At 40.6% G+C, this 24,724-nt stretch overlaps 1 protein-coding gene across 4 annotated transcripts; it reads left to right on the top strand.

Moving 5' to 3' along the window:
* Positions 1-1,345: 1,345 nt before the first annotated feature.
* On the top strand, positions 1,346-22,464 carry snx6 (sorting nexin 6). 4 transcript variants are annotated; one of them, XM_047345027.1, is made up of 14 exons: positions 1,346-1,436; positions 1,581-1,631; positions 4,488-4,592; positions 4,677-4,787; positions 7,622-7,743; positions 7,827-7,950; positions 8,381-8,476; positions 8,570-8,675; positions 12,431-12,506; positions 12,950-12,989; positions 14,650-14,736; positions 14,819-14,978; positions 19,426-19,511; positions 20,786-22,464. In XM_047345027.1, exons 1-14 carry the CDS (start codon positions 1,431-1,433, stop codon positions 20,837-20,839), a joined length of 1,224 nt encoding a protein of 407 aa, XP_047200983.1. In that variant the 5' UTR covers positions 1,346-1,430; the 3' UTR covers positions 20,840-22,464. The 4 variants fall into 4 exon arrangements, with proteins under 4 accessions (XP_047200983.1, XP_047200984.1, XP_047200986.1 ...); XM_047345028.1 differs by having other exon boundaries at positions 1,357-1,436; positions 1,584-1,631; XM_047345030.1 differs by lacking the exons at positions 4,488-4,592; positions 4,677-4,787 and having other exon boundaries at positions 1,416-1,436; positions 1,584-1,631.
* Positions 22,465-24,724: the final 2,260 nt, after the last annotated feature.

Here is a 24,724-nt window from a genome sequence, read left to right as displayed (position 1 = left end):
TGTTTGGAGATGACCCCTTCCTCTTCCAACGTGACTGTGCACCAGTGCACAGAGCAAGGTCCATAAATACATGGATGAGAGAGTTTGGTGTGGATGAGTTTGACTGGGCCTTACAGAGTCCTGACCCTAAACCTGATAGAACACCTTTGGGATGAATTAGAGCGAAGACTGAGAGCCAGGCCTTCCGGTCCAACATCAGTCTATGACCTTGTCACTTAAGTTGATATGCAAGTCAAGCCAGGTGAGTGAATACTTTTGGCAAGATAATATACTTTAAGCCATTATTTATTGTTTAGTGTCTCAGAAAATTTGAATATTATATATGATTATTAAAAAGGATTTATGAAACAGATATGTAAAGCTTTTGAAAAGTTAAATTTTTCCAGGTTTTCCATTTTTTGTAAATAATATCTTCTCGTGCACAATTAATGTGCTTTTTGTAAATTTTCAAATCACCCTCCTAAGTAAAAAACCTTGGTGTTATTTTTGACCAGGACATGTCATTTAAATCCCAGGTTTCCAGGATTCCCTTCTTTCACCTCCGGAACACACAAGTGATGAAAAGAGTTAGTGGGAGTGCAGGTGCCCCCCTGTTTAGAGTGGAATTTAACTAGGCAGAATGAAAACGAGGAAAACATGAGTCCCTCTCCAATAATGAAAATTTGTAACCCAGCTTGTATGTTTTTACTAAGATGTAATGAGAGCTACCCCCATGCTGTCCAAAGTTGGGACCCTAATGAGTTCATCATGAAAAGGAAAAAATATAAGTCTATAGATGTTTGTAAATGTGTTTAATATTCCAAAATATAGTTGAATATTCAAAAAAGTTTGATTTTAGATAACAGATGGTTAGTTCCTTTATAAAGTAATGGTAAATGGACTGAACTTATATAGCGCTTTTCCAGTCATATAGACCACTCAAAGCGCTTTTACACTAGAGCCACATTCACCCAATCGCACTCACTAACGCTCACACATTCATACACCGATACGCAGATCGGTAGGCAACTTGAGGTTAAGTGCCTTGCACATCGACGTATGGAAGCTGGAATCGAACCCACAACCTTCTGATTGCAAGACGACTACTCTTCCTACTGAGCCACAGTCGTTAGTGCCCTCTTCAAACTCCTTCAATAATTTCTGTTTCTGGGCTTCAGATAATAAACTGAAAAATCAAGTTAGTGTTAGTGTTTGGGATATTACTCTTCCTCTTTAAAAAAAAGTTATAACCAATTCGTATGTTTTGAAGGTTTCCATGATTTTTTTCCTCTCACGAGATTTTTGTGTCTGTTAGTGTTTGGGATATTACTCTTCCTCTTAAAAAAAAAAGTTATAACCAATTCGTATGTTTTGAAGGTTTCCATGATTTCTTTTTCCTCTCACGAGATTTGGGAACTGTGTTCACTTCCTGTCACCAGCCGTTCGCAGCCATGATGGTGGGTTTCTCCTTTTCCTCACGCTCTCGCTTGTTTTTGTGCAGTTTTTCAGCGTGGTGATGGCTCGCGTCGTGATATACACTTGCTGTAGTTATTTTCAGCTCGGACTGTGGTTAAAATAACTGTTTGTTTGTGTCTCCGCAGCAGGAAGGGCTGGACGACGGACCCGACTTCCTCTCCGAGGAGGACCGGGGAGTGAGTGCCCTCCTACTGCCTGTCTGTCTTTGTACCTGTGAATCTGTTCACCTGTCCAACTATGTGTCTATATCCCCCTTGCTAGGGGGGCTTGTTCTTGTTCAACTCAAACCACTGGGTTTTTACTAATACATTTTTAACCTGGCGTGTCATCCTGTCTAACGTTAGCTTCATGCTAGCTAGTGCACCGTCTGTCAGTTGTGGTCAGACTGGTAACCACTGCCTAGAGTCAAAATAAAGACCTAGGGGCTGAGGGGCCTCTAGCTCTACCTGCTAACACAGCTAAAGAGACAGCTAACAGCTATCTGTGGTCAGTTCTTCTGCTTTATTTGTAACCGACATTATCGGTTTGTGCATTCCAGCTCCACCGTCGGGCTGTCACATGACTTAACACACATCTGTTTGTGTTTCTTTTGGCTTTTGACTTAAAATAAGTTTGGGCTTTCATGTCAAACACAGTGGACAATGTGCATCAGACTTGCTAACTTCTGTAGGAACGGATTCATGGTAGATCTACATATATGGGGCTGGCTACTATTGTATCTGAGGATTCCCTATGGCATTGTTTTTCAACCCTGGTCCTGAAGGCACACTGTCCTGCATGTTCTAGAGGTGTAATTTGATGGCTGATTACCAGCTTTTGCTTAACTGGAATCATCAGGTGTGTTGAAGCAGGAATACCGTTAAAACATGCAGGGCAGTGTTCCTTGTGGACCAGGGTTGAAAAACACTGCTCTACGGTGTAGTTGTTGATATGACCCACAATCTCACAGAAAATGTATAATTTACAACAATAGAATAAATTGTGATCATATAAATAATACATTATCAAATATTTATAATAATATAAATAATTTTTTAATAAACATGTGGTAACTAACTTGTAATAGTCTTTTATTTAACTAGAAAGTCATGGTGGTTGCTGTAGGATATATTTTCATCATTAAAAGTAGCAACAGATAATTTTTTGCCTGGGGACCAATTCTGCTTAGATTTCTTTTTTCAATTTCAGCAATCCACTGAAATGGAGAAAAAAACTCCTAAATGTTTTTGAAACTTGCCTGGGCTACCTTTCTGTCTGAAGAAGGGAAACAACTTGGGAAGAAGAAAATGTATCGATTTTGATGCAAATTTGAGTATTTTTGAGTAATTTATTTTTTTGTAGCATCAGATTATATCTAAATATTGATTATTTTGACAACCCTCATAGATGGATGAAAACATTCCTATTTGTTTGAAACTATCATCTTTTCATAAATTGAACTCCAAAACATAACTTAATAAATACACCACGGCCATGTCATCAATAGGGATAGAAAAAAATCATCAAATATTTTGGGTAGGTCAACTTTGTTATCAACAAGAATTCTCAAAACTGTAAACCGCTAACAAAAAGCAGCTTTTGATGGGATGGTGCAGCCAGTTGCATAATCACCAATCAAGTGATTGGATGCCAAATTACAGTCGCAGACCCGCTGATGAGATACGAAATTTCAGTGATGCTGTTGTTTCCGGTCAGAAGACTCATGGTGATCATGAACTACTTGAACTACTTTAAATCTAAATCTGTCAGGGGTATGATTAATATTGGGCTTAACTGTACCTATGCTTGCAGTAGGTAACTCACACTTCAGCAGGAAATATCTGCTTGTGTGGAGATTGTGGGAGTACATTTTAGCCCTGTTCCATCTTGTAGGACAGACTCTTATTGACGTGTTCCTGGATATCAACTTTACTTTTGACTTTTTTAGAAGTTTAGAATAGATGAAGACAGGTGTGCCTGCAATGAGATCTAACTAGGAAAATGAAACCTCAAACCAGTGGATGTTGCTGAATACAGACACTTAACTGGAATACTGAATTTGGCATGCTAGCCTCTTTCCCATCCAGGACATCAATAAAATGCTAACAGTTTTATAGAATTTAGATGCAAGTCTTGAAAAAAACGAACCAATTCTGTCACAATGGGAAACTTCAGGTTAGTTTACAAAGGCAGTGGATACAAAATATAGCTACCTCCCAACCCATAGATCATAACATAACCCAAATGTCAACACTATAAATCAGCTTAGGCCCCCCATATTAGAGGGGGCCTATTTCCTCCCCGCCACACTACCTGCCGGTGGTTGGAGTCTCTGCCCGCTGGGGTACTTGTGGTTCTCGGTGTCCAGGGGCGGGTGCTTTGGTGTGTGCTGGTTCACTCCCAGTGGCTGCTTGCTGGGGCCTGGCCCCCTGGGCTATGTCGGGCCTCAGCTTGGGGGGTGGTGTGTCCCGGGGTCTTGGGCCTCTGGGTCCATGGCTGGATCTGCTCGGGCGTGGACGGCTGCCGGCGGGGCCTGGGTTCGTCAAATAAGATTTAAACCAGCCTATCGCTGTTCCCCTGATCCCTACAGCATGTTCCAGCCTTTCTAAGAGAATATTGTGATTGACTGTATCAAATGCAGCACTGAGATCTAACAGAACAAGTACAGACACAAGTCCATTATCTGAGGCCATAAGAATATCATTAGTGACTTTCAGCAGAGCTGTTTCCGTGCTATGATGAGCCCTGAAGCCGGACTCCCCGACTCTGGAAAAACGGACTGAATATGTTAATGAAATTTATCAGATAGAAAAGTTAACTTTGCTTATGGATGTGCAAGTTCACAACCCTATGGTCAAAATGGGTATCCTATGTAAAACTAAACATACAGGAGCAATATACTGAATAATATATATTAATATTAGTTATTTGACAGGTAGTATCTATTAACAAGTTGTTTGTCTGCCCTCAGACCAAGTCTGGATCAGCAATGCCTCTTTGTTGATCTCTGAAAGTGGTGGATTATGGGATATATGCTTTGTTCTATTCTGCAGCCGCGAGTGGTAAATGTGGATCTGGAGATGGATGCTACACTACAGGTGGACATTTCTGATGCTCTGAGTGAGAGGGACAAGGTGAAGTTTACTGTCCACACTAAGGTGAGACACACTTCAATTTATTCCAACTTATCATTACTTCTCTACAGTCTGAATGTTGAAGTCATATACTTCCTTTTTCCACAGAGTACGCTCCCCAACTTTAAACAAAATGAGTTCTCTGTGGTCCGACAACATGAAGAGTTCATTTGGCTCCATGACTCATTTGTGGAAAATGAAGAATATGCAGGATACATCGTAAGAAGCACACACATTCAAACTGAGCTGCTGGCTTTGTTCAAGAAGTGAATTTATTGTCTTTTATCCTGAGTGAAAGAGCCAGTTGAATACATTTGGTTGCAATCACCATCTAATGAGGATAGGGCAGTTTTAGCATTCACGCATAAATTATTCATTTGTTTTACAGCTTCTGAAATGTTGCTTATATTCTGCTTCTGGAGAATGTTCTTGTGTTCCAAAAGGTTCTTGTCAGTTTGGCACATTTCATAAAGATTTTCTATTGGATACATAAACACTGAAAAAAACATTGTGCAGGGTTGTGAACTATTTTACTTTCAAATAGGTTATGCTAAAAAATATGAGACATTTAACTAATATTTCGAATGTAACAATTTTTTGTTTTTAAGCAGTCGTTTGAGAACTATCTTTCTAACATTTGGCAGTACTGTCCTGTTTAACTAAATGTGTTCAAGCATTAAAAAAAAATCTGCCATTAAGAATGGAACCCAGTGGAGTCTGGTCTTTATGGGGAATGGATGTGTTACTACGACATGATGGTTGTTTAGTTCTGTGGCTTGCCTGATTTTTTTTTTTTTTTTATATTCCTTCTTCATTTAATTTAATTCACAAGAACAATTTCTATATTTTCAGAAGTTATTTTTATGGTGGGTTGCCAGTTCGCTCTCTGTCTCAGTTGTTGTGTCCTTGGGCAACACACTTCACCTGCCTTGCCTGCTGATGGTGGCACTGATTGTATGGTAGCCTCACTTCTGTCAGTCTGCCCCAGGGCAGCTGTGGCTACAGTGTCGCTCACCACTGTCAGTGTGAATGTGTGTATTAATGGCTGGATGACTGAATTTAGTGTAAAGCTCTTTGGGGTCTCTGGGGACTTGATAAAGTGCTTTACAAGTGCAGGCCATTTACGATTTAAAGTGTATATGAGTGGTTTATTGTTTTTAATCCCTTTCTATGCCAGCCTTTAGTCTGTTACATGTCAACCACAGATGTCCGATGCAAATGAAAGAGGAGTATTGTAGGAAAATCTTGGAGAAATCTTTGGTTGTGGCTCTAAATCTGCGGTCTTATGTCACACTGAGACAGGTTGAAGGATGTCCATTGTTAGCGTTTGCAACCAAAGACATCCTGCGATAAATAGCAGACGGTGTCAGATATTCAGAATGACAATCTCGCAGTGTGACAGCTGCTCCAAACTACGTCTACTAATCCGCCAATAGAATTGCAGCATGAAACCGGCATCCCAAGCTGACCTCTTTTTCTCAGCCATAACTGCGTCCACATTCTCCTCCTCCTCCGTTTCTTCATATTTATTTCGAGGCACATAAATGCCGCAACAACAAAGGCTGCATTCTTGATTGTGTTGTTGTGGTTGTCTCTGGCAGCATCAGATGGATGGCACACACTGATGATGTTTCTTATTGCTGTACGTCGTAACTGATTTAGTAGTAAAAAGTCAAAACAATGTGCATACGTCAAACTTGACGTCGTCTCAAAGTTTATTAGATCCATGTCGCATAGTGTGTCATGGAATAGACTTCTATTATTAAAGTCGCACAGTGCAAGAAGGCCATTACACTACTTTGATTGACAATTTATTTTCAGGAATAACTTCAAGCCATCAGCTGCTCATAAATAACCCAAAAGAAAGTATGGGCGTACATCTAGTCACGTATCATTGTCTGCATCATGACCTTCATAGCTTACATGGCACAAAATAACAGATTTCAACAATTGTTGCTACCTAAAAAGCTTAAAACTAACGGGAAAATTTTTCAGCTGAAGTCTGATTTCTACTTTCCTTTGTGATATCATAGAATTCTGTGCATGTGTATCATTTTATATTTCTAATTTTTGCTTATATAGACACTTATAGCTTATATTGACACTGTTGTGTTGGAGCACAGATTGTGTTGTTCACAAGCAACAATTCTATAAATAGTAATAAATCAATACAAAACATGAACACAAAGTGGTTTAAAGAAATGTTAAAATCATCAGAACACAAGTAAACAATGAGGAAAAAAACAGTAATTAATGACTTTAACTGCTTTTATTGCACTTGAACGTCTTGAGTGTAAAGATTATATTATATGCCAGAGACATTACTCCAGTTCTAGGTATGGATGTAAATGCTCAGTGGGAAGCAAAACTGCATGGAATAGATTTATGGCAGAAGAAAAAACTGACTGGATAAAATGGGAACAAGTTGTGCCCTTGGTGATAATATTTTATTTGCCTTTCAGTAATTCCTATATTGGTGTTGGACTGATGGTTGTTCCAGACCAGTGATTGGCTGGGCTACATTTACAATATGTTGGGCTTTTTTTGTGTTTGGTGCAGCAGGAATACCTGGCTGAACACACACACACACACACACACATACAGAATGCAATTAACTCGTGTTTAATGGGTCAGAGTTATTGCGGTAAATAAAGATAGTTATGCTTTATGTTTGTGCATTTTATGACAAAACAAAAATTAGGACATGATCAGATCAACATATCCAGTTTCCTTTTATAGAAAATGTTTTATTGGTGAAAGAGTTATTTTGGTAACAAACATATAACAATTATAGTTAGAATGTTGGAGTCATCTGTGTGTTCCTGCTGCCATGGCAGTCCATTATCTTTCTTACATGATGGTGTACACTCTGAGCACAACCATTTCTTTTATCATGTAAGAATACTAGATCACCACAACAGTAGAAATAAAAGCAATTGTGAACAAGGCTAATACAATTAATCAATTATTGAAATAATTGTCAACCTTGTTACTTTTACAGTTGTGGTGTAAAAGTAACAATTTCTCAGTCTCTGTTTCTTGTGTTTGTCTAGATCCCCCCAGCCCCTCCCAGACCTGACTTTGATGCATCTAGAGAGAAGCTGCAGAAACTGGGGGAAGGAGAAGGATCTATGACCAAGGAGGAGTTTACCAAAATGAAACAGGAGCTCGAGGCGTAAGTCAAACACCTTCTCTGCAGGGCATAATCTCACATGTTAAACAAAAGTGCACACTTGATTGTGGTGTGTTTTCATTCAGAGAGTACCTGGCCATCTTCAAGAAGACTGTTGCCATGCATGAGGTCTTCCTTTGCCGTGTGGCTGCTCATCCCATCCTCAGGAAGGACCTGAACTTTCACGTCTTCTTGGAGTACAACCAGGATGTGAGTGTCGGACACAGATAAACTTAATGATAAGTTAACCACAATTACTCATCAATAAGCTTCATGTAAGGAAGTTTATACTCACCTCACAGTCATCAAGAGATTAAGATGGGAGATTCATTTTCCTCCAGAACATCTTATTAATAGATGTGAAGCAGAGAAAGCACATGGTTAATAAAGACTCTCCTCCAAAGTGGTACTCCCCATTGTTCTTATTTGGTCCTCCTTCGTACATTGACAAAAAAGATTGGCTTCAGCATGTGCACTGATATAAGGAGGAACCATTTGTACAGTGAATAGTCTGAATCTGAATAAATATTAATTCCTTTATTTTTTATCTATAATGGGACAAATCAGGAATTACTGAAGAAATCACTGCCTGTACAGTCTGTGGTGCTGAGTGTGATCATCAATCTATCGTCTCTGACAGTTGAGTGTACGAGGAAAGAACAAGAAGGAGAAATTAGAGGATTTCTTTAAGAATGTTGTGAAGTCGGCTGATGGTGTTCTAGTGGCTGGAGTCAAGGTAAAAGCACACAAAACAGCTCGCACTTCTTGGCTGCATTTATGGTCTCTTATTTGTGATTGTATTTAAGCTTGTTATCTGTTTGTCTTTCAGGATGTGGATGATTTCTTTGAGCATGAAAAGACATTTCTATTAGAATATCACAACAGAGTCAAAGATGCTTCGGCCAAATGTGACAGAATGATCCGCTCACACAAAAGTAAGGTTGAATCACGCAAAATTTTAAAGATAATAATAAATATATAAATTGCAATTACATATCATCATTTTGACATCATCAGAGTTCTTCTGTTTCTTTGAAATGTGTTTCTCTTTCACTAATTTACACACTGATGCAGTGCTCTTTTTTGGACCTTTTCCACCCAAACCCATTCCAGTGCTTAGCTGATGTCAGTGCTTTGGAGACGAGCTCTGGCCCTGGCCCTGAAAACCAGAGCTGTCCAACCGTACCAGTAAAAGTTTGCCTCTTTCTTTACTGCCGAAATTTTGAAAAATAGACAGTCCGTCAGTGCTCCTGCTCTAGCTGCAGGATATGTGCTTCCTCTGTGCCTACGGAGAGAAACAATGACCCAGCTTTGTCCAATCACTCATAAGAACCTGGATTCCACCATTTGCTCGCCTTGACACTCTGCCAACAGGGTTTTGTGTTGCACATTGAATGGCCTCAGAGCTTTTAGATACTGTAAATATCTCTGCTTTCAGGTTTCTTTCCTCGGTGCCTAAAAACAGCTGCCATTTAGCCACATCTATAAAAGATTATTCTAGACAGGTCACTTATGAACAGCTATATGTTGTTCATAAATGAAATCACAGAAAAAACTGTTTTTCAACAGCTGTATAACTTCCTGACACTAATGCCCCTTTTCCACTGGTTCGACTTGGCCCTACTCGACTCCACTGGGCTCTCTTTGCGTGCGTTTCCATTACTGTTTTTTCTGTACTGGTACCTACTTTTTTGGTCCCTGCTCCTGAGCAGGTCTGACCGGGGCTGAGTCGGGACTACATGTGACATGAAAAGTCTGCTGTTCACTGATTGGCCGTGGGAGGAGGAGGAATAAGAAGGTCTTCGTTGAGACAGTGCAGGGGAAAGTAAAAAAAAAACACAGGAGCAACTACAATAATATTAAGGACCACAGTGGCCGGAGCAGGTCATACAAGTCATTTTACCATTTACGGGTCATAAACCAGCCTGAAGGCTGACAGAAAAGAAAAAGGACAAATCACCTTTCTGAATTACATGCAGGCAGAACGCTGTATGTAATAACATCCTAAACCAGCTGATCACACATAAAATCAGCTGTTCAGAGGCACAAATATTTCCCCCAAAACACACCAAACACAACCACCATGAAACAACGTGTTTGGTTCAGACATTTATTGACGGTCCTTTAGCGAAGCAGCGTCTGCAGGAGGAGGGAGCAGGCAGAGAGCAGCTGACCGTAATCAGACTGCCTTCATCGGACCCAACAGGAGGACGAGCCCCTAAATCTGTGGAGCAGGAATATGCAATATCCAACCTAAAACTAAGTTCAAAGGTCAAAAGTCTGCGGTTTTAGTCTTTTAAGTCCTTGTCCTCATTATTGCCATGGATAAGACAAAAACGTCCTCATTAAAGCCCAACATTGTAACTTCTTCAGGCAAACTTTGGAGCTTCACCATCCAGACAGCAGCGTCTCTCCTCTCTGCTCCTCCTACCACCCCACCTCACTCAGAACTCCTGAACCTTATTTTATAAGTTCTGGCTGGGCTGTGATTCAGATAATTATCCTGGTGGATCATTTTAGACATTAAAAAATATAAATAAGACATTCTTGTGTATATATTAATACAAACTTTATTACTATGTAGTTTATGTTTTTGTTTTCTATTTATTCCTATTTTTTTTATCATTTCACGCAGATTACTTTAATGTGACAATGTAACACAGTAACGTTAATTGCAGCACAGCCTCCACATTCATGGCTGGAGGCGGAGCTTCAGCCAGCATAGCTTCAGCCGTCGGCAGGTCAGTGGAAACACAACTGATACCGTACCGAGTAGAGCGAAACCGAGCAGAACGGAGGCACACCAGCTAAAACGAGCCAGTGGAAAAGGGGCATTAATGACTGCTTAGATGTCTTCCAGTCAGGTTTCTGGCCACATCACAGCACCGACACAGCTCTTGTAAAGGTCCTTAAGGAAATCTGCTTCAATACGGATAGTGGCAACATTTCAGTCTTGGTCTCACTGGATCTCAGTGCTGCATTTACCTCGGTCGACTATAACAACTTGCTACTGGTTGAAGATCTGTTTGGGTGTTTCTGGCACAGCACCTATCTGGTTGGAGTCCTGTCTAAGAGATAGGGAGTATTTGGTGTCTTTAGGTAACTACAAATCATAACTAATATCTAAATAATGTGGAATTCATCAAGGTTCAATTCTGGGCCTCTGTTATTTCACCTATATGTTCCCACTCAAATTATAAAAGTGTTACCATAACTACACAGATGACACACAAATCTATTTAACCATCTCGTCAGGATACTATAAGCAAATTCAAACATTGATTAAATGCATTAATTAAATTATGTTGTCGATATGTCAGAATTTTCTTCCGTTAAAACTGAAATAATAGTGTTTGGAGCCAAGGAAGAAAGATTAAAAGCCATCACCCAGCTTCAAGCAGTAAAACTAAAAACCTAGTCTAGGGACAGGGTTCTGGACTCAGACCTGAATTTTAACACTGACATTAGGACAGTAGTGAGGTCAGTCAATTATCACCTAAAGAACATACTGAGGATTAAAGGAATTATGTCTCAGAAAGACTTAGAAAAACTTCTCCATGCTTTTGTTTTCAGTAGACTTGACTGGTATAATGCTGTTTTCATTGGTCTCCTTAAAAAAAAGAAAATTCTACCAAATAGCTGCGGTTGGTTCAGAACACTGCTGCCTGAGTCCTCACTAAGACCATATAACTCCAGTTCTTAGATCTTTACACTGGTGTCCTGTCTGTCACAGAATAGATTTTAAGATCCTTCGGTTGGTTTATACATCTCTGAATAGTCTGGAGCCAAAATACATCTCTGATCTCCTGGTCCATTTTCATGCAACTATGAAAGCAGTGGGTCCAAAATTATAAATGGAATATCTCAGTCTGTGTTGAATGAGCTGCTCTTCACCCTCACAATAATATTGCAGCTGTAATAACGGCACAAATATGCAGAACAGAGGTGCTGCACACAGCAGTCTACAGCTGTTTTCCTAAATGTCTGGGTCTGTGCTCTGTCCCGCCCCCATCATTTCTGTCCAATGGGAACAATGATCGTCATCCGCGTGGCTTTGTTTACAAGTAATAGTTCACTTGCAAAAAGTACAATGTGAAAACAAACCGCACCAAATGAAAAAAATAAAGTTCACTTTTGGTCCGTACCAAACAAGCGGACCAAAGGACTTTCCTGGTGTGAATGCATTTCAGCAATCTACCACTTGGCACTGTGCCTTGTTTTTTGTATGGATTTTTTTCAGGTTCTGTTTTCAAACTTATTTAATGCTTCCTTTATCTGTTTTATATAAAGCATTTGAATTGTCTTGTACATTAGATGTGCCAGACAAATAAACTTGCCTAACCTAAGCTAAACCCAATATGGTTATATTATAGCATTTATTTAAAAGCATACTGCATAAATAATATCTGTGTGGCTAAATTGTCTCCATTCACTACAGCCCTTCACAAAAACACAGAATAAAACAGAGGGAGGGTAAAACAATAAATGAACAAGACATTTATGACTTGGCTCTTGTCCCAGCTATAGTTAAGAAACTGGAAGCTCCATGTTAAAAAGCCCCCAATTTGTGCTTTATTGATTTTTTTTTTCAGGCAAAGAGAAGACATTATTAAATGCGGTAATTTTTTTTCTTCGTTTTTACTATATTTGTACTACGAATGCTGTCTGATTAGTATTTCTGCCTGTTTAGATGCTGCTGATGACATGAACAGAATTGCCTCATCTCTGTACACGTTGGGAACACAGGACTCCACAGATCTCTGCAAGTATGGACAAAATTATTTAGTAAAAAAATAACAAACAAATTCGGTTTTTTATTCAGTTTACAATATTTAACAATAATACAAAATAAATATAATAGTTTAAAGATGCTTTTTATTGTGCCTCAAGATAAATGTTTTTAATGACATGCCCACTTGCAGTGTGTTCAGTTTTAGGCTACAGTTTTCATCCTTCAGCTTGATGTCACCACTGAACGTAAAGCTATATTTTATTCCTTAAGTTGGTTTAATGAAATCACTGAGAAAAAACCAGTTGATTCGTCAACATATCCTGTGACTAGAGAAAGATAGGGACATTTAGATAAAAAATTGAATATTAATTTTCTTCATTCCACATGAAATCTTATCCTAACTTACCTTCATATTTATATTCTGTGGGAATCAAAATGTAAGCATCCTAATATCCCTCTGTTTTCTGTTTCTTTAAGGTTTTTCTTGAAGGTATCAGAGCTGTTTGAGAAAACCAGAGTAAGTAATCCTCACATCTTCTCATCTCTGGTCTTGCTTAGATGTGGAGCTAACATGTCTCCTTGTAGGCCTGTTTACAATTGGACAATAAGAAATACAACTGTGAAATCAGTCTGGATGGACTGAAAAAAGATTTAAGTCAAGTGAATTCAAACAGGATTTTCCAGTAAAATGTTCTCTTTATTTTCTGGTTTTCAAATATATAGTCTTATATTTTCTAAAATGTACATTCCAACCTCACAGGTTGTGAACTTCCCAGAAAACCTCCTGTAACAAAGTATGTTTGGCAGACGATTCTGTCCAAAGGGACTTCCAAAGGAGGATATAGCAGTACAATTATTATATTAACACTAACAATAAGTTAATTAGAAGGAAGACCACTAGTCAGTTACCTGGGCATGTTTCAGTGTGGTACCAAATATACCGGATGTCAGTGAAGCATTAATCACATGTTTGACTACTGCAGTTACCATAGGAGCTATGGATAAGAGTAGATTAGTAGGAAAAGGTCCAGCAGGCATGTAGTAGGAAGGCTACATGTGAGGACTTTAGTCATGCTGTTCTCAGTGACAGGGATAAATGAAGAAAATGATGTGGTAGGGTGTCTGTTATTGGCACTTTTAATTATTTCGGAAGATTTAGGTTTGGAAAGTCCGGTAAAGTGTTTACTGTTTACGCTTTCATTAAAAAATGAGGAAATAGTTTCTGGGTGCCTTTTTTGCATTACTGATGCTGGCAAATAATGACAGTAGTGCCTGGAATTTTTCGGTCTGCATAATCTTTTGATTTTCTTTATGCAGCTTAGAGGTTGCTGTGCAGTGACTGGAGGGTATCATTGAGGATGGGCCTGCAAGGATCCAGTCTTTTGATGGTTAAAGGACTCTGTGTTGAACAGAGTGAATCTGAGAGTCTCTGTTCATAGATCCTGATTTCTCTTCATTCGTTACTGATGGCCTAACTGAGGCTATTGGACAATAGGTTCCACTCATGGATTCAGTTCAATTCAATTCCAATTCAAAATACTTTTTAATCCCAAATGGAAATTAAATGGGTATCTATGCATACATATAGTAGCAGCAAAAAGTCTAGGATCCATTCATTAATGAACATTTAACAGTCCTTTCTGTTGAAAAAACTGAACCATACATCAGTTTTTCCCTAACAGAGTTGGACTAGCCATAGGGTTAGTAACCAGTATCAAGGTATACCCCTACTCTCCTGCACTTCTTATTGTGCACTGCCAGCCAGTTGGCTGAAAGAAGGCTACTACACATTTTCCTTACTTACAGGAAAGACAAATTCAGCTCTTTCCACAAACAGTCATGGTGTGGATAAAAAATGTACCACCCATTGAAAATGGTTACATTTTGTGTGTTTATTCCATGTTTTTGCTACTGTCTGTGTATCAAAAACCAACATAATGAATATTTAGTACTTTAGTAAATGTTTGATATAGCAGCAGTAGGCTGCTGGTTGCTTTTCTGTTATAACTAAATTTAATTAGATCATGTTTTATGTTTTTGTACTTAACAAGAGGTTCTGTAAACTGGACCTTTTAATGAAAAGCTTTTTTCATGCATGTACTTTTGATCATGTTCATGAGAACAGGTGCAGATGGATTTACAGTGATTGTTTCTGTCTCTTGGTTTTTGTCTTGAAGAAAATTGAAGCTCGAGTTGCAGCGGACAAAGACCTGAAGCTGGCTGATCTGCTTAAATATTACCTGAGAGAGTCACAGGCTGCTAAGGTCTGAACACATACTGACAGATCAGTTAACAATAATGAAGTGGTTGAGTGAAACTGTCGATTTGCATGTGTTACTTGGACAGGACCTTTTATATCGGAGGAGCCGGGGTCTGGTGGACTATGAGAACGCTAATAAAGCTCTGGATAAAGCACGAGCTAAAAACAGAGATGTTTTGCAGGCAGAGACAAACCAGCAGCTTTGCTGCCACAAGTTTGAGAAGATTTCTGAGTCTGCCAAGCAAGGTCAGTCACTTTGTTTTGGGGTGTTTTTCCCTGATAGCTATTGAAGCCCCTAACTAAACTGCACTCCCCAAAACACTGTTGTTGGGATAGCGATTTTATGTCAGCCACGCAGCTATACAGTTGCCATAAAAAGTTATGATGGAACGTGCCAACATGTTTGTGTTATGAAATCTTTTCAAATGGAAAAGGGTTATGGTTTAATCATCACTTTACACTGTGGAAATATTGGTATTTTTCAAGAAAGTATAAAAAGAACTACATTTGGTACCACAAAATTATTGAATCATTTAAGATGAACAGATTCACCTAAATATTATATATTCACTTGTTGATAAAATAATTGACCACAGGAGCTACTGAGATTTCAAACATACATGGCACTGGTTTGAATACTTTTTTGTTGTACCAGACAAAACTGGTACAACAAGGTTCAGTTTTTGTCAGCAAAAACTGAACCTTGAAGACTCCGTTTCAGGGACAGAAAGTCTTGATCGGAATGTTGCTGCTCTGCTACCGTTCTCAACTTCTAGTTTTGGTCTAGTTGAACATCCTGTATGGCAAGCTGTTTGTGTATTTATTCAATATTCTTGACATCAGCCATTATGTCAAATAGGAAAACTCTGTTTTCAGTCCTTCTCCACCGTCTAATTTGCTATACAGGTCCTTCTCAAAATATTAGCATATTGTGATAAAGTTTATTATTTTCCATAATGTCATGATGAAAATTTAACATTCATATATTTTATATTCATTGCACACTAACTGAAATATTTCAGGTCTTTTATTGTCTTAATACGGATGATTTTGGCATACAGCTCATGAAAACCCAAAATTCCTATCTCACAAAATTAGCATATTTCATCTGATCAATAAAAGAAAAGTGTTTTTAATACAAAAAACGTCAACCTTCAAATAATCATGTACAGTTATGCACTCAATACTTGGTTGGGAATCCTTTTGCAGAAATGACTGCTTCAATGCGGCGTGGCATGGAGGCAATCAGCCTGTGGCACTGCTGAGGTCTTATGGAGGCCCAGGATGCTTCGATAGCGACCTTTAGCTCATCCAGAGTGTTGGGTCTTGAGTCTCTCAACATTCTCTTCACAATATCCCACAGATTCTCTATGGGGTTCAGGTCAGGAGAGTTGGCAGGCCAATTGAGCACAGTGATACCATGGTCAGTAAACCATTTACCAGTGGTTTTGGCACTGTGAGCAGGTGCCAGGTCGTGCTGAAAAATGAAATCTTCATCTCCATAAAGCTTTTCAGCAGATGGAAGCATGAAGTGCTCCAAAATCTCCTGATAGCTAGCTGCAATGACCCTGCCCTTGATAAAACACAGTGGACCAACACCAGCAGCTGACACGGCACCCCAGACCATCACTGACTGTGGGTACTTGACACTGGACTTCTGGCATTTTGGCATTTCCTTCTCCCCAGTCTTCCTCCAGACTCTGGCAGCTTGATTTCTGAATGACATGCAGAATTTGCTTTCATCTGAAAAAAGTACTTTGGACCACTGAGCAACAGTCCATTGCTGCTTCTCTGTAGCCCAGGTCAGGCGCTTCTGCCGCTGTTTCTGGTTCAAAAGTGGCTTGACCTGGGGAATGCGGCACCTGTAGCCCATTTCCTGCACACGCCTGTGCACGGTGGCTCTGGATGTTTCTACTCCAGACTCAGTTCACTGCTTCCGCAGGTCCCCCAAGGTCTGGAATCGGCCCTTCTCCACAATCTTCCTCAGGGTCCGGTCACCTCTTCTCGTTGTGCAGCGTTTTCTGCCACACTTTTTCCTTCCCACAGACTTCCCACTGAGGTGCCTTGATACAGCACTCTGGGAACAGCCTATTCGTTCAGAAATGTCTTTCTGTGTCTTACCCTCTTGCTTGAGGGTGTCAATAGTGGCCTTCTGGACAGCACTCAGGTCGGCAGTCTTACCCATGATTGGGGTTTTGAGTGATGAACCAGGCTGTGAGTTTTAAAGGCCTCAGGAATCTTTTGCAGGTGTTTAGAGTTAACTCGTTGATTCAGATGATTAGGTTCATAGCTCGTTTAGAGACCCTTTTAATGATATGCTAATTTTGTGAGATAGGAATTTTGGGTTTTCATGAGCTGTATGCCAAAATCATCCGTATTAAGACAATAAAAGACCTGAAATATTTCAGTTAGTTTGCAATGAATCTAAAATATATGAATGTTAAATTTTCATCATGACATTATGGAAAATAATTAACTTTATCACAATATGCTAATATTTCAGCTGACTAATGCAGTTGGTCAGGGCCACTAGAGCATGACTGCATATTTAAAGGCCAGGACGCAACAAGTTAGGCCAAAGTAGCTTCAAGTAGTCAACTAGTATGCATTTTGAGCTCTACTAGTTTACTAGTACTGGTTTAAGGCGCACTGGTTAATTAAGTGACATTTTATAGATGTACTAGTTCACTAGCAAGGTCAAAGGTGGCTTCAACTAGTGCAAATTGTTTGTGCTGTATTTATTTTATGCTATTTAGGTAAACTAGTTAAATAGCTCCGGGCTGCATGGAGGCGCAGTTAGTAGCACTGTTGGTAGCAAGGCTGGGGGTCTTTGTGCATGGAGTTTGCATGTTCTCCCTGTGCATGTGTGGGTTCTCACCGGGTACTCCGCCTTCCTCCCACAGTCCAAAAACATGACTGTTTGTTAAATTGGTCTCTCTAAGTTGCCCTTAGGTATGAGGGGGTGTGTGCATGGTTGTTTGTCCTGTATGTCTCTGTCTTGCCCTGCGATGGATTGGCGACCTGTCCAGGATGTACCCCGCCTCTCGGCCGTAGACCGCTGGAGATAAGCACCAGCTCCCCCGTGACCCGCTATAGAAGAAGCGGTATAGAAGATGGATGAATGAGTGAATGAGTTAAATAGCTAATAATTTTAGCTGTACTAGTTAACTGGGAAGTGTAGCGCACATTTGTGGGCTCAACTACTGCAAGATTTAGGGGAAACTAGTAAATTGTGAGCATAATTTCTGTTAACTAGTTAACATATTGGGGTTTTAAGAGACACTTAATTAACTAGGATCACATAGTTTTCTACATATTTTGTGACATATTTCTTAATTTCCCACACTTTCTGCCAGTGGGCTGAAGAAGGGGGATGAATAGTAGCCATTTTGGTGAGCTAGTTGGGCGCCTAGCGCCGTTTCTTCTCCACCAGGCACCCTCCGTACTCATGTCAGTGTTGTACAGAAAGTGTCTGTGACACTGTGCGTCCTCACGACTGCATGCTCGGAGCAGCTGAACAATAACAATTCACAACATTTCATCTCAAGGCACTTCACAATTAAAAAAAACAAGTCAATTCAATCAAATCAAATCAAATCATACAGATTCCAAGTCAAATACAATCATTCTAATTAATTCTAGTTATCAAACTGTGCAGTCAAATGTACTGACAGTGGAGAGTCACTTGCATTGACTTTGCTGCAATCCCTCATTGGCAAGCATGTAGAGACAGTGGAAAGGAAAACTTCCTTTTAACAAGAAGAAACCTCCAGCAGAACAAGAACCTGAATTAGTGTGAGCAATCCTCTACATTGACCGGCTGGGAGTTTGAGAAAACAGCATACACACAAACACAGAAGTACTTTCTACTTGAAAGAAAAGGGACAGGGTAAAACATTTAGACGGAGCCTAATGTGTCATCAGAAAAGAACTGAAAAGAAAGAACAATGTGATTTCTCACCAGAAAATCAATAGTTTTTGTATCCTTGTTGTGCCAGAGAGGGGTATCTTTCACACTTGGAAAACAGCAGACCAAAAGTCTTTTCATCTTCTGCTCATATGACCTGTCATTTTCTTCATCTGCTGTGTGTTTGGCCCCTCTCTGACTGGAAGTATTATTGTTCGTGTCAGTGCAGTCACAAAACTGTCTGACTGTACATTCGTACATGTTTACCTTATTTACACTGTTCTGCACTACTGGAATCTTTAAAACTCTGGATTGTACTCTGCTACATGCGGTGCCTGCTGGCGTATTGACTCAGCTCTCTGATCATGAACAACATATTTTCTCAACATCTCATCTGCTCAGCGACATTAGTAAAAGTGTTTTTTAGTTTGTTGCCCATCTAGTAAAACATGTGGAGTTGCATCCATTGACTGTTTTCAGTGTCTTTGGTATGATGTGATTGTGCAGAAGTTCCAATACAAGTTATTGTTGTGGGGTTTTAATTGCTGCACACATTATTAGTGATAGTAGTTTTTGTACTTATGTGATACAGGAATATTTTGTTGCTTTGTACATCTTGTATATATCACTGTGATAGAGAAAAGCACACAACTATTTTAAGTCCACTGTAATAGCTTTTTGCCACATTGCTATTTTGTTACAATATCTTTTTATCATAGAACTGTATAAACCGTCTAAAAATTAACTCGTCTAAACCTTTAATGATGTATCTTCTTCTGAACATAGAGCTCATAGATTTCAAGACGAGAAGAGTTGCAGCATTCAGGAAGAACCTGGTGGAGCTGGCAGAGCTGGAGCTCAAACATGCCAAGGTACTGAGGTCACACTGGGGTTAAATTTTGACCCTGTTTCATACATTTTGAAACCAGTATTGATCCATGGGTTAGGATAATTACTTGTCCTGTTTTGGGATTGTTGCACTGCCACAACATACCGTTGTTTCACTCATTTGACCCCAACTTTTACCTCTGAAAGAAAATTGGTCACAAATAACTTAGGAACCATAAAAGCTAAGGTCTGTATAGTTCCTGTACAGAGGGCTGCTGAAACAAGAGCATCTCTGTCCAGAGTAAAGTGAGTTTAACATCAACTTGAACAGAGAGTGTGGTGTCTAAGAAGGAAGCACCTCCTCTAACATTGATACCTTTAAGCATGGTGAAAGTAACGTTGCCCAATGTTTTGTTGAGAAAGGTTCAGGGTTTCTTCTAGGATTTTTTTAAGTCGTGGTGGGGGTCGTCATTCTGTTCAAAACGTATCTGAAACATTACGCATTAAGGTAAAAGTTATATTAATTAACTACATTACTGTCATTCAAATGCAACATATGTCTGCAACAAGTTCCTTGGAACCTTGGAAACCCTGAAGTTTTATAGTCAGATGAGACAACAGTTTAGCTGTTTAGACCCAGCAGTGTATAAGCAAAAGTATGTTTGCAGGGGGCTAGACTTTCCAACCTGTCTGCCATGGTGGTGGCACAATCATCCAGTAGGGTTTGACAAGAATCATAGTAGTTATTTGCCCGGTGGATCAGTGATTAGCACTGATGCCGTGCAGGAGGAAGGTTCTGGCTTTGAATCTCCGTTTGGGCTCTTTCTGCATAGAGTTTTGCATGTGCTAGTTGTCACCAGGTACTCCGACTTCCTCCTACACTAATAAAATATGACTGGTGGGTTAATTCAGTGTAATCCAAAAAAATTATAATAATATGTATGGTTGACACTTAACCAATTAACTCTAGAGATAGGCACCAGCCCCCCCAACTCTGCAAGGAGAAGGGTTTCCATCTTGGATTCAATACTTAGTCTTTACCCAATATCTTCCCCAATGAATCCACTATTTTTTCCAGTACTTTTTGCACTGGAACAAATGGCCACAGACAGAGGGATAGTGTACCAACTGTATTATATATTACTGTGCATTGTGTGTTATATAGCAAAGAAAAGAACATTAGATTTGTTATTTCTTTTTTATATTTGCTTCCTTCATCACTACACAGTGCCACAATAAATTGAATTGTGTTTTGCCCCCCCATCCTTTATATACTCATGCATGTCTGCATGTCTTTCTCTCTCTCTACCACCTGTAGGGAAACCTCCAGTTACTGCAGAGCTGTGTGGGCATCCTGAAAGGTAACACTTAACCGTCCGATCCTGCCTGCAGTCCTTACGCCCGCTGTAAGGACGGAGGCTGTTAAAATGGACAAACACCACAGAATAAAGGACCAGAGAGACAGCAGGGGGTTAAAAATGACACAAAGTCTGTTTTCTTCATCAGTAACCAACACACAGTCTTTACCAACCTCCTCATTCTTCCTCTCTCTCAAGCCACCCATGCTTGTCCTTCTGGTTCATCATCACAACTTTCAACACCGGCACTGGCCCTCTTGGCTGAATGCAAGCCCTGCAACACTTATACTGTGCTTTCGTTCTAGTCTAGCAGAACCATAAGTCAGTTTAGAGCTTCTGTTTTTTTCCCTTGAATGTCCATCAATTGAAAGTCTTGATATCTTTACGCAGGAAGAAAATCCGGTCCATGTGGGCTCTGCAGTCTGGATCTAGTACAGCTCTCTCAGCTGTAGTTGGACATTAATTAGTAGTTGTGCTGAGTTGAAGCACTGTTCTAAGAACTCTTTTAAAGAGTCTAAATGAAATACATTCACCTTTTATAATCTGAAGACAAATGAGATGATAGATATGATGTGCTAATGTGTTGAATAATTAATCCACCCTTGCTATGAAACAACGTGAAGCCAGTATATAAAGATAAACGAACATCACTCAGATGTTGATGCTGAAGGCAGGATGTTGGTCTGCTTCCAGTTTGTCTGGTAACCATCACCTTACGCAGTAAACCAACAGTCTCCAGTTTCTAAAGATGGCACATGAAAGTATTTTATACTTAAAGGAATCAAAATCAAAACCCATAAGAAAAACATCAACAAATATAGCAAACATCATTACTGGAACACAATTCTTAACGATTTCTGCTTCTCACATTCTCCTTACACATCTGACAGATTTTTCTCCTTACTGACAACACATATCACAGTTGACTTAAATATGCGTTACATAATTAACCTTTGCTGAAACTGTTTGACCAGTTACTATATTATTGGTTACCAAATCAGCAAAAAGACAGAACTACTTTAAAATCTGATGGTTTGTTTTGTTTTTGTTTTTTTACTGATAAAAAGCTTGCTTGTTAGCCTTCACCGTCCACATCTTCCTGCTTTGTTATTTTGGTGATGCTTGTATGTCTGGAGCTGTTTTAATGTGTGTTACTGTTGATGTGTGCAAATGGAAACCATATCTTGGCTCCTGTTCCAGTTTGTGTCATTTAAAAATAAAATGAACTATAAAAAGCTTGTACTTGTTTGTATTAACCAATGAATGCTAATTGTTGCTTCAGTTTTCTCTAAGATGCATTTTTTTTTCCATTCCAGTTGATGTTGGAGCTTCAGTCTTTATGCCTTAATGTCAGTCATTCAGTTTGACCCTATTTTTCAAAAAAAAGAGAACTTCACAGTAAATGTTTTATTTGTATTTTTTTTTTCAACTTTACTGTATGTGAATGTTACTTCACTCTTATGTGACCAAAGCTTCCATTACCAATTAAAGATGAACGATTAAAAATGGAGGTGTGATGAAACAAAAGATTTAAATGAATGATTTTGAAACACATTTTACTTGTTTAATCTTCATCAGGTCTGTAATCTACCCTGGTCACCTGAGATTCAATAAAACTTTATGGACACTTTTCCTAAAAGTGCTGTGTTTGAGGGATTTTTTTCTAGTGCCACATAATTGGAAGACACATTTTCAAAGTTTGTGATTAACTGTTTGTGGTCCAATATCAGTTCAAAATGTTTTTATTACCCACAAAACATGATCCAGAGGTTTGCAACGCTAGACTTTATTTTTGTTCCACAATCCTAACCTAGACCTATTAACTAGATCACAGATGAGACACTCAGGACTTAATTCAACGTTGCACACAATGGAGAAACAGGAAGATCTCAATTCCTTGAGGAAAGTGAAACAATACAAAATGTATATCAGGGAAAGAACAGAATGAGTTGAACAGAAGGAGAACAGAAAAGTCTTGTAAATCGTTGAGAAAAAGTCCTGATGTGGGCTAAAAGATTATTTTTCGTTATTTTATCACAACCGGGTTAATAAAAACAATAGTGTTTTTTTCATCATGCTTGTCCTGATTCACACCTTTATCCCGGTTGGACATTTTTGTTTGCCAACCACCATTAAAAATCTTAAAAAGAGTAAACACTGCTGTAGATGGAAAAATTGTAAACCCTCTTTTTTGTGAATTCTATTAATGACTTTAATAGACTGCAGTGGGCCCACCACCTGCAGGGGGAACCGTGAGGGACCGGTGCAAAGAGGATTGGGTGGCGGACGAAGGTGGAGACCTCAGCGGCCCGATCCCCGGATGCTTAGGCTGGCTCTAGGGACGTGGAATGTCATCTCGCTGGGGGGGAAGGAGCCTGAGCTTGTGCGGGAGGTCGAGAGATATCGATTAGAAATAGTCGGGCTCGCCTCCACGCACAGCGTGGGCTCTGGAACCCATCTCCTACAGAGGGAATGGACTCTCTTCTACTCTGGAGTGGCCCACAGGGAGAGGCGGTGGGCTGGTGTGGGTTTGCTTGTTGCCCCCCAGCTCAGCTGTCTCGTGTTGGGGTTTACCCCAGTGGATGAGAGGGTCGTATCCCTACGCCTTCGGGTTGGGGAGAGGTCTCTGACTATCATTTCAGCCTACGGGCCGAGTGGTAGTGCAGAGTACCCGGCCTTCTTGGCATCCCTGTCGGGGGTGCTGGATAGTGCCCCTCACGGGGACTCCATTATTCTGCTGGGGGACTTCAACGCCCACGTGGGTAACGACAGTGACACCTGGAGAGGCGTGATCGGGAGGAATGGCCTCCCCGATCTGAATCCGAGTGGTGTTTTGTTATTGGACTTCTGTGCTAGTCACGGATTGTCCATAACGAACACCATGTTCAAACATAAAGGTGTCCGTCAGTGCACTTGGCACCAGGACACCCTAGGCAGGAGGTCGATGATCGACTTTGTTGTCGTATCATCAGACCTTCGGCCGCATGTTTTGGACACTCGGGTGAAGAGAGGGGCTGAGCTGTCCACTGATCACCACCTGGTGGTGAGTTGGATCCGCTGGAGGAGGAGAAAGCCGGACAGACTTGGCAGGCCCAAGCGCATAGTGAGGGTCTGCTGGGAACGCCTGGCGGAGCCCTCGGCCAGGGATGTATTCAACTCCCACCTCCGGGAGAGCTTCGACCAGATCCTGGGGGATGTTGGAGACATAGAGTCCGAGTGGACCATGTTCTCCGCATCTATTGTCGATGCTGCTGCCCGTAGCTGCGGCCGTAAGGTCTGTGGTGCCTGTCGCGACGGCAATCCCAGAACCCGGTGGTGGACATCGGCAGTAAGGGATGCTGTCAAGCTAAAGAAGGAGACTGCTGACCTCGACTGAGGACATTATCGGGCGGTGGAAGGAGTACTTCGAGGATCTCCTCAATCCTGCCATCACGCATTCCGTGGTGGAAACAGAGGCTGGGGACTCGGGGTTGGACTCTTTCATCACCCAGGCTGAAGTCACCGAGGTGGTTAAAAAGCTCCGCGGTGGCAAGGCTCGGGGGTGGATGAGAACCGCCCTGAGTTCCTCAAGTCTCTGGATGTTGTAGGGCTGTCATGGTTGACACGCCTCTTCAACATTGCGTGGCGGTCGGGGACAGTGCCTCTGGACTGGCAGACTGGGGTGGTGGTCCCCCTTCATAAGAAGGGAGGGTCTGCTGCATAAGAAGGGGGACCGGAGGGTGTGTTCCAACTACAGGGGGATCACACTCCTCAGCCTCCCTGGTAAGGCCTACGCCAGGGTATTGGAGAGGAGAGTCCGACCGATAGTCGAACCTCGGCTTCAGGAGGAGCAGTGTGGTTTTCGTCCCAGTCGTGGAACACTGGACCAGCTCTATACCCTCTACAGGGTGCTCGAGGGT

This window comes from Girardinichthys multiradiatus, chromosome 19 (assembly GCF_021462225.1).
Source record: "Girardinichthys multiradiatus isolate DD_20200921_A chromosome 19, DD_fGirMul_XY1, whole genome shotgun sequence".
Classification (NCBI taxonomy): Eukaryota; Metazoa; Chordata; class Actinopteri; order Cyprinodontiformes; family Goodeidae; genus Girardinichthys; species Girardinichthys multiradiatus.
Note: the sequence above shows the minus strand (reverse complement) of the source record. Positions and strands in the feature narration are given on the sequence as shown.